Source organism: Montipora capricornis, chromosome 2 (genome assembly GCF_036669925.1).
Source record: "Montipora capricornis isolate CH-2021 chromosome 2, ASM3666992v2, whole genome shotgun sequence".
Classification (NCBI taxonomy): Eukaryota; Metazoa; Cnidaria; class Anthozoa; order Scleractinia; family Acroporidae; genus Montipora; species Montipora capricornis.
In genome coordinates, this window is record NC_090884.1 from 23,699,135 (window position 1) to 23,709,775 (window position 10,641).

The 10,641-nt window shown below is 37.8% G+C and overlaps 2 protein-coding genes across 2 annotated transcripts in view; one reads left to right on the top strand and one right to left on the bottom strand.

Moving 5' to 3' along the window:
- Positions 1-292: 292 nt before the first annotated feature.
- Positions 293-6,099, bottom strand: LOC138036492 (uncharacterized). Its single transcript, XM_068882718.1, has 5 exons — positions 5,952-6,099; positions 5,690-5,830; positions 4,622-4,683; positions 1,605-3,933; positions 293-1,034 (listed from the first exon to the last, which is right to left on the bottom strand). Exons 1-5 carry the CDS (start codon positions 6,097-6,099, stop codon positions 727-729), a joined length of 2,988 nt encoding a protein of 995 aa, XP_068738819.1. The 3' UTR covers positions 293-726.
- Positions 6,100-6,304: 205 nt separating this feature from the next.
- Positions 6,305-10,641, top strand: part of LOC138036508 (uncharacterized) — a 4,610-nt gene continuing 273 nt past the window's right edge. Inside the window, exons 1-4 of the mRNA XM_068882719.1 lie at positions 6,305-6,730; positions 9,204-9,265; positions 10,070-10,164; positions 10,276-10,376. Coding sequence (XP_068738820.1) covers positions 6,305-6,730; positions 9,204-9,265; positions 10,070-10,164; positions 10,276-10,376 — 684 coding nt within the window. The remainder of the gene's footprint in view (positions 6,731-9,203; positions 9,266-10,069; positions 10,165-10,275; positions 10,377-10,641) is intronic.

Consider the following 10,641-nt stretch of genomic DNA (forward strand, 5'->3'; position numbering starts at 1 on the left):
ATATAAATCGACTGATGATTATCGATTATACCGATTTTATAGTGTAGTAATCGATGACTTATTATCATTGGTTGGGTATACCGGGCTTAATATATATCTTGCAATAACCGGTTCTTGATAACAAAGAAATCTAGTGTTATGCAATGGTTAATGCAGTATTGTATAACAGAACAGTCAGAGATGCTCTGCTAAATAAGTCTTATGAAGCAAAATATTTCTACAGTATAAACAACATTAGCAAAAAAAAAGCTAACTAAAAACCAGAAAAAATCTGGCAATCATTGGGTATCTATTGTCAGTGACAATTTAAAATCCAGTGGAGTACTTCACAGCTAAGGTTATGGGCAAGGAGAAGGGGAAGGGGAAAGATAATAAAAATAATAAGGTATAATGAGAACCATTTTAGGATGCCCAGCAGCCTACCAAAAACATTAACAAAAACATGCAATAATTGTAAAGCCTATTTGGATGTTAAGACAATTTTTTCTTATTTTATACTTTCACCTTTAGTTTTTGCAAATGAGTGATACATATAATTACAGTATATCTAAAGAATTATTTGTGGATTACTTTCTGTTGAGCTCTAGTATTTCACAAGTAATGAAAATAAAACCCACGTATATGGCATTTGTGAAAGTCTTCAAATTGCATGAGTGCAACCAAGATTTCTTTGAAAACCCTTGGGATTTAATGAAGAAAATACAAAGGCATTACTAACCAAATCCTTCACAAGTGTGACTTAACATTAAGAGGAACTACTACAACAATGTTTTCTTTACCATTAGGAGTTCTTAAGTTATAATTTAACTCAGCTACAACACAAACACTATCAATTCTTGAGACAGGAATGAAAGCTGCCACTGATTCAGCTTCAAATGAGGGCAGACACACTTGAATTGGTAAACCAAAATAAAACCTTGCATGTGGATGAACTTTATACCAGTGAACACAAGCAAAGGTGTATGGGAGGTCCAAAGTTGCACCATTAGAGGACTGGACAGTCACAGTGTGTTTGAAGAAGTATTGTATAATCCCTGCAAAAGAAAGAAAAAATATTGGTATGGTAGGTACATTATTTTGATAAGAACTAATAGGTTACACTGTATCATTTTCTAGTTTGGTTTCCCTTACAAATCACTTTTGTGCCAATGAATTACATGTATTTATAACAGTTCTAAAAAAGAGAAATGAGCCTGTCTACCTGGACTTTCAAAACTGTATTTTTTCACAATTAATATGACTTAAATTTACTGATGTGACCTGCAAGTTTATGACTTTGTTACTTCAACAGTGAAAAAAAAAAACCTATTTAGAATATATTATAATGACACTGTTCGTGCATTTCTTCACCTTTAATCAAAAGTAAACTACACTGTAACAATATTCCCAATCCAAAGATTCAAAAGAAAATAAACTAGACAATATAAAAGTAAACGTAAAATCAAAACAAACAAAAAGAACATGCACTTTGATATGATAAAGGTTCAAGAATAAAAGAAATAATTCAGAAACCTTCTTTGATAGGTTTTCAATCATACTTTTATTGTACAAAGCATGCAAGACTAGAGAGCAGTATAATACCTTCACTTATCACAGAAACCCACCTGGCCTTAGATCTTCTGAAGTTGTGTCTAATCCACTGGAACCATACCATCGAGCCATTATACAAGCAGATCGTTCACTTCGTGAATACCGGGAGTCAAGTTTCTGATCGTACAGCTGCAGCTGAGAGAACTGGCAACACAATTTGGGAACATAAACAATACAATCTTCTTTATGCAGAAAAGTGTACATTTTTGTCAAGGATTCAACTTCATTATCACTCATGTAAATTTCCTTGACTGGAGACGACACTCGAATGAAATGGTTGTCAAGGAAAGACAAATGAAAAAGGTCTGTTCCAGTACTAGCTTTAAGCTGGATACTCTTTCTGTACTCATCTGGCGTCATTGCCTTCTTCTTTGTCATTGCCAATGAGCCGCTGTCTACAGACACTAACATCTCTTTAAATCCAACAAACTCAATTGGCCAAGACATGTTCCTTACTTGCTGCCACTCAATAAATTTTCTCATAAGTTGCACTTCAATCTGGTGGTTGTTCACATGCATAGCACCCAAAATGCCATTGTAACGTTCAAACGAAAAACACCAGAAGCCATAGACAGGACCAAAATCAAGAATGCATTCACATAAATGGCAATGAAGATGCATGTTTGGCGTCACAACAGATGTACCATACAAGTCTTCAACAGTTCTGCAAAACTTGACGAGGAGCTCATCTGCAAGTTTTACTTCAGAAGTGTTGATAACTGTTGAACACAGTATGTGACAAGCCTTCACAAATAATTTCCAGCATTGGAGATGTCTATCTGGTAAAACGTCCTTTAGAGCAAAGGTTGAAAATACCAATGCCCAGTTCTTAAACTGGTCAGCAGTAAAGCCTTTAAAGCTGGATGCAATCTTTGATGGAATTCTTCCAATACTAGAAGGAACTTTGAGCTTGTTTACTCGCTTTTGAAGCACTTTAAAGTCTTTTTCATCCAGCAAGTTTAACTCTTTCCACACCTTAAGCATTTTTCTTGTTGTGCCCAGCATCAAGTTGTGCATAGGATCAATGACAACAAAAGAAATAAAATCAAAATATGGAAGGTAAATCAAGGATGAGAATCGCACACCATAGGCACTCTCCTTTGTGTCACGTCCTTTCTTTGATGTTACTGTGTTTCGTACCCTCCATACATGCTCTCTATGCTCAGTGTTAGTACGCAAATTCCAGCTATCTCGATCGAATCCTGAGAAATCTTGTTTCTCTCCAAATGATCTTCTATGAAACTCCTTGGTACACTTGTTGCAACCTTTTCTTGCAGAGAATCCTAAGAAACCACAAAGTTTGCGAGATGCAGGAATGTCACAGCTGACACAAAGTACAGCTAGCTGACAAAATTTGGGTCCAGTTGAGGGGCAATCCAACCAAACGCCATCCCAGAAGTCCAATAGCTCATTCACCAGAGGGTCCAAAAATGGATTCACATCTCTGCTTGGTTCCTGTGGGCCAGGAATAATCCCTACAACTGCAATGTTTTCTTCTTTATTTCTTTCCTGTGGTGGCAAGTTCAGAAAACTTAAATAAATCACCCCAACACTGTATACAGAATCCTTGTATGGCTGAAACCAATCAAGATTCAACATACATCCGAAAGTGTTAGGGGCATCAAAGAAAGGCTCTCCTTTTCCATTCTTGAAATTTTTCCAGACCCTTCCATCATACACATCTCCAAGAAGGTTGATATCCCGAGGGTGCTTTTTATACTGCTCACATTTATCAGCAAATCCAGGCCGTTTAAGGAATTCTTGAAGGGTTTTCTTCACTGAACGGTAGCAGAAAACCCTCTTTGCTTTTAAAGTCAGCTCTCCATGTTTTGAGCGTGTAGTTTTAAATAGAGATGCTCCACATGGTTTTCTCTGAGCTCTTTGTGGATGGCGTGGAAACTCTACAAAACTGCAACGCTCACCCTTCTTTCTTCCATTTACCAGAGTACGTACACATTCCTCAGGTTTGTAACATGAACTGCACTTTGGACAAACAATGAACTTTTCAAAGTCATCCCTATTTACTCCTAAAAAGTTCCTTACCATATACAGTGACTTAGGCAGCAGGTCTGATATTAGTTTGAGTTTACTACAATGAAGCAACCTTGAGAAAAGTTCCAGCAGCCTTTTCAAAAAACAAAACAAAGTGCTCACTGCAGCATCTGGTAAGTTATGCATGATTTTCCAAGTCATAATGAAAATAATTACAAGTTTGATGAGTGAAGTGCTCAATAAAGATGATTTCTTGGATAGCACAGACTCATTCTCATTAGCAGCATTATCCTCATCAGATGACGTCATCAGGTTTTCAAACTGCAATTCTGCCTCATCATCAGTTTCTTCCTGGGACAAATGTTCAATAAAAGATGTTCAATAACTAAACTAGAAACTAAAAAATGCATAATTTATGACCCAAATATTTAATATTTAACTTGGGCCAGGGTCTGAAATTAATTTTCTTCTTTAAAAGAAACCAAATGGTGACTAACCAAACAATTTTAGGTTGCCAGACTAATTTTGGTTGACAAATTTTACCCTTGTTTTATTTTTTTCATCCACATTCAAATAGCAACGGATCTTGACAAAAATAATTATTATGAGCGTGACTTCAGTCACGTTAGACACCATTTTTTTCTTCTACACTGTACACTATGTTTTTATCCAAACCAGCTATACTTCTATTGAGGTAAGTTCGAATCATTCTCAATTCATACTGTAGCTTCCATAATACATACAAGGGCATACACTGTACATATATTCTCCACATACAAATTTTGTGACTGGTTTTGCATTGACTTGATGAGTTAAAAGGAAATGCACTCAAGTCAAACATCAGCAGCCAATCACAATAATTTACATAGTAAATTAAAGCTATACTTAAAGCCAAACTGTAACCAGAGCTAAAAATCAAAAGGGCAAAATTGACTTTGGATGTATCAACTATTGCAGCTGTGCAAGAACCATCAATATATGAAACATCCTTCTTTAAAATCAATCAATAAAGAAATAAGTAAATGTAAGGTTGACTTACATAAAAGTCTTCCACACTGTCTGTTGACTCGGCAGCAGAATTACAATCATCCACTGACACATCTAACATAAAAATTAATAAATAGGACATAAATTCTCATATTCTAGTCAAATAATTTTGAGTGAACAAGAGGGACCAAATGTTTTGATTCCGGATTCGCCATCTCACATGCACTCAACCTTCCGTTATTACTAGCAAAAAATTATTATAAGCACTTATACATACACCGCAGATAATAATTTTATTCAGATATTAAAGCTTTGACAATCAATGAAACTCAGATGACAATCAATGCTCACCCATATCAAAGAATACAATGATGTTGATAATTGGTGAATAATTTAATTTGTTATTTTTTGTGATTTCGATGGTCATTGATTATTGAACGCCATCCTCAATTGATTAAATCATTCAAAGAATAAAATCGATTCTGCAATTGATTGCGACTTTAAGTCCATCAAATTGTTTCACTGCTTTCAGTTTTTATAATTTCAACAAGTAGCAGTGGCACTTCCAAGACTTTTCAGTTTGGGGGTGCAGGGATGGCGCAGTGGTGAGAGCACTCGTCTCCCACCAATGTGGCCCTGGTTCCATTCCTAGAGTCATGCGTTTAGTTTGTTGGTTCTCTACTCTGCACCAAGAGGTTTTCTCCGGGTACTCTCGTTTCCCCTCTCCCCCCCCCCCCCCCCCAAAAAAAAAGGAACAAAAAATTAATTTCAGTTTATGGTATCCTCAATTAGTGCTCCAGCACTAAACCAACCAGACACCTAAAGTTCCTTTCCTTTGCTTTCCAGAGACAGTAACTTTCTTGTATGTTTTTGTTTACCAGGTTTATACAATGTATCAGGCAAAATTAATGAATGAAACCAATACATGCAATCGAAAAGATGAATATAAATAATTTTAATCTTTTTCCATCAGTCTGACTAGTGAAAACCCTCAGCTGCAGTACCAAAATATACTCTCTACATGGTAATTCTAATTACTTTCATTGTCTACCTGCATGATAATTCATGTATACTTAGAAAGCAGAAAACTCAAGCTTATATATGCTGATGAAAAGCTTACCGAGGTCTTCTGGATTTTCAGTGGAAAGCCCAGCAAATTTTGCAGGGGATTCAGGGTATTCATCACTTGAATAGTGAAATTCCAGGTCACTTGAATCAGAATGGAAATCGATATCTTGTCTTTGCAATACATTGGGTGTATCTATAAGCGAAAAATAAGCTTAATGTTAAATCTGGTTAAATACAGCCGCAGCTTTTATAGATGGGAGAGCAGATCAAACACAAACAACACTTTGTTGATCAATATAAGACATGCGCTTTACCTGTTATCACTGTTGTCTTCCTTCGTTTGTGTGCATTGTAAGTCCGGATTGAGACTAAACGATCACAATGTTCGCACAATCGCTTTTTCGTTGTCGAACTATGTGCACTTTTATCATTCGCGGGAGACTTGTTACATGTAGGAGCCATTAACCACTTTTCTAAGTTACACTGTAGATGACATCGAGAAGAAAAGTTGGAATAAACAGAGGTAGGGAGGCCTGGCTACATAGCTGAAGCGGCAGCTTTGAATGATGGGCTTGTGGCGGGAAATCAATGGTATTACGGATTTATCACGAAACCGTATTTTTCAGTTAAGCGTGCTCCTATCGTAGTCTTGTTTGATTTCGCAAACATGTCTCAAACTTTCAGCTCGTTAAACCGCGGTAGAGCTAGCAATTTTTATTCAGCGCCTTCAACTCCGACCTGTTCGAGCAGTTCGAGTTCGAGAGCAAGTTCTATTAACAACAGATTGAATCGATCTTCGTCAAGTTCTGCTAACCGGTCTAGCGACTCTACTCCATTGTCCTCACGAGAGAACCGGGAAACGATGCAACAAGTAATCGCTGGTCTTGCAGCCTGCCAAAGAACCGTAGAGGAACTTCTACAGTCCGTGAAAAGTTCAAACGAGCGGATCGAAAAGCTGACAGACAAAGTAAATGCCCTTGACGACAAAGTGAAGACTTTATCACGCACCGATCTGGAAGACGCTGATGAGTCTAGCAGTGGTAATGGACGCGCGAAAAAGAGAAAGAGGCCTAAATCATCTCTTGTCGTTCAAGTAAGTATACTTGTTATCGTAATGAATGGCTCAGTAACTTCGAAACACCGGAAACCGGTGTTGGGTCACGCTGCACGCAATCAGTCTCATTGATTCCAACTTAGATCGTTCCAACTTAAAATGAAAGGTTTACCGCTAAGCCGACATGATCGCGTCGTTGAGTAAAAATGGTAAATGATTACATTTTCAAGGCTTTAGGGCTAAAATCTGTTTTAGATCTTAAATTCAAATCTGTGATCCTTTGGCGTTGTTACTCAGGTGAGAAATTTTTTTTGATTAAAAATGCAGCTGACACTTTTGTTATGGAAGCACAGCCTAAATCTTGGTTTCCATAAGATCGCAAACGATCGCGGATTGCAGATCTCAAAAGATTGCAAATAAGGTTTTCATATGATCGCAAACAATCGCAAAGCAACGTTTTTATTGCACATTTTAGTCGGAGGAAATATAGAGAGCTTAGGCGCGCGATGATGGCAACCGGAAGTCAACTGTTTTGCTGTTTAACTTGTCTTCACACCACCTCATTTCTATTGTTAAGTATTTTTTGACTAGTAGAGACGATTAGTTTGAGAACGTGGGAGAGACCACTGACCAGGCATGCGAAACGTTCACTTCCTGTTTCTGTACGTTTTATGTTAGAGCAGCGCCAAACGGTCGCGGAAGCTTTTGTTTCTAGAAAACGTGACTGTGATTGCCGCATCTCGTGGGATGCGTTTCTACAGTTGAGCCCAAGTCTTAAAAGTCTGGCTTTCGGGTCAACACAAGAAGTTCTTATCGAAGGTCATTGTGATTTCTTGCTTCTTGGCTGTTTCTTTCGTTTTTTTCGAGTAATGGTATATGGATGTGTTAAAGTTTCGTCATACTTTCCAGGTGTCAGTTTTTTTTTATAACGTTCTTGTTTTGCCAGTACTTCTTGGATGAAGTTTTGAATTAAAAAAGTGTTCTTTTTTTTTGAACCTTAATTTTTTCTACATTAGGTTCTCAAACCAAACGCAGGTAGTCCTATTCTAACAATGATTATTCTGATTTTTTCAAGCTATCGATTTTGAGGTAAATTATTTTCAACCAGCGGTGTCTGCGATTTTCTATATATTGCGTTTTTCCTTTGTTATTTTCCATCATTGTTGTCGCCCTCCGATAATTCGTTTTCTCTAAAAACTCCGAGTGTCGACATTGTTCTCAACCTGTTGAAAAAGTCGATGAAAAGAAAACCACTGAACTTGACAAGATCCCTAGTAAGTTATTAAAAATGGCAGCTAGTATTGTTGCACCCTCACTAACAGACATACTCACAAAATCAATCCTCACGGGAATCTATCCAACTGAATGGAAATTGGCTACGGTGACATCGATCTTTACAAAAGGCTTAAAATCAGACCTAGATAATTATCGCCTGATCTCCGTTATCCCGCTAGCCTCAAAAGTGCTTGGAAAACTTGTCTATGACCAACTTTATCATTACCTAAAATGATAATAAACTGCTATCAACTTACCAGTCAGGGTTGCGTTCCTTACATAGAACCCTCAAAGCTTTGCTTGTGAGCCGACAAATAGCGGGTATGTTAACATCGACAATGGCTTCCTGAATGGAGTCGTTTTCATTGACCTTAAAAAGGTATTCGACACCATCGACCATGAAATCATTTTCCGCATGATCTCATACTTTGGGGCCGACCAGGCAACTATCATTTGGTTTCAATCGCGCCTACACAATCGGACCCAAAGATGTAATGTAAATGGAAGATTGTCATCTCCTCGCATTATTACTTGTGGGGTTCCGCAAGGCAGCATATTAAGTTCCTTCCTTTTTTTAATGTATATTAACGATCTTCCTAAGTGCCTCCGCGAAGCTTCCCTGAGAATGTTCGCTGACGATACCAATATAACCCTAACTGCAAAAACTCTCTAGCAATAACTCCTGAACTTATCAAACCTGTGACGAGACCTTAAAAAAATAACAACCTCAAATGTATTGAGGGCTGCTTTCCATTCAACGACCGTAGTTTGTCTTCTGAGAAAAACGTAAATTCTGGATAGGAACTTATTAATAATTTTCTCGCATTTCGCGCGCTAAATCTCTTACTCTTCTGATTTATATATGTGGTCGAATGTTGACTCGCAAGCCTCGTTTCTGCGTGCTCTGAAACGAACACTACTGCAATGAAGGCTGAACTGTAAAAACAGCCATATTAAGCCTATGAAAGTAAATATGCGTTTGTTTTGCATTTGCATTGCTTCGTTCTGAGTGACTGGCCAGCAAAATTCGCGCAACTTCCTCAACGATCCGCGATTGTCTGCGATCATATGAAAAACGAGTCTTAACTGAACCAAGTCTACTTTACAAACGTAGTTTACGGAGCCAAGTTAATAGAGTAAGGATAACACACGCTTTTCTATGAATTAATTTTGCCTCGTTATCAGTTTACAACATTTTTCTCAGTTTCACAGCTTGTATTTGGTCGTCTGTTTTTAGGAGGAAGTTCACAAGCTGCACAACAGCAGAGATACCACCAAGCAGTACAGAGGAAAGGAAGTGTGAGTAATTCTTTTAAAAACTTGAACCATTGTTCAATCGGCAGGTAATTTTTAAGTAGCTTACGTTCATACTATATTTCAACATAACGTTCTCATCACTCTCCGTATTCTTATTCCGGAATAGGGTCAATCGAACGCACCCTTAGGGCCGATTTACACGGCACGATTTTTGTCGCATGCGACAAGCTCACGACGGGCCTACATGTACGACATGACTTACAATTGCCGCAGCGTTTTAAAACATGTTTTAAAATGCTACGACATTTTTCCTGACGTACACAACAATTGTAAGTCATGTCGCGGGCCTGTCGTAAGCCGTTGTCGCATGCGACAAAAATCGTACCGTGTAAATCGGCCCTTAGGTTACTCTCGACTCTTGTACGTTTTCGGGTACCGGCATCAACTCTTCTGTTTTCCCGCCAAGTAATCGACTCTTGCGCGCTGTCGGTTAATTTAATGTCATTTGGCCCAGCGTTTTTGTTCTTTGAGCAGTAATTAAAAAAATTCCAACCAAATAACCTGCACAGTTAGAAAGAAATCCTTGCATAGGTGCGTTATAATCTTCTCTCAATCATCACAACTTGATTACGCACTCTGAATTTCCAGCTCATTCAATAGTTTTACAGTATGTAACATGCACTACATGAAATGAAATATAAATTAATGGGAAAGGGGTAAGAAAAATAGGTTTCCTCGATTGTCTCCCCAAAATAAAAATTGTCAATATTTTGTTTCGTACGGAAACATTTCCTACGCCGCTGGTACTGTACTGCAGACAATCTAATACTTTTTTCACCATTGTAGGGTCAGCAGTGTTCACAACAAAAAGGTCACTCAGCTTATTGTAGAAGAGCTTTGTCGCCAACCGGGAAGAGGATTTGCCAGAGCTGTTGTTGAAAGTAGGTAACAATGCAGCATACAGTACAGCAAGTCTGCAAAGTTCAATCACTATTGTAAACTTGAAAAAAATGACACCTACTTGGACTAACAAATTCCTTGTTTCTTTGCAGAAACAGCCAAAAAGTACCATGAACACATCCGCAGAAGTGCCTTGGGAAAAATTACTGACGAGATTAGAATGAAGAAGAGAATAAACCTTAGAAAAGAGAGGGTAAGCGATATTTTTACATCTGTCCGCGCACGAAAAGAACTCTACAAAGTTACTCATTCCGTCTGCCCATGACGTAACTATTACTTTATCCTACACATTAGGGCACATGCTGTCAAGTTCAAACATGACATTTATTTGCGGTTTTTTTTATAGTGCATTTTTTGTTTCGTTTGAAAAGCTTTCCTCTTTCCTGTGAAACATATCAATACTCCTTTTCTTACGGTACATGTATATACGTATATTTATCCAAACCGTCTTAACATCC

Coding starts and splice junctions, on each gene's coding strand:
- LOC138036492 (XM_068882718.1), bottom strand. CDS start 6,099: ATGGCTCCTACATGTAACAAGTCTCCCGCGAATGATAAAAGTGCACAT. Junction 5,831..5,951: donor GAAGACAACAGTGATAACAG/GTAAAGCGCATG, acceptor TTTCGCTTATAG/ATACACCCAATGTATTGCAA. Junction 4,684..5,689: donor TGAAAATCCAGAAGACCTCG/GTAAGCTTTTCA, acceptor TTTTTATGTTAG/ATGTGTCAGTGGATGATTGT.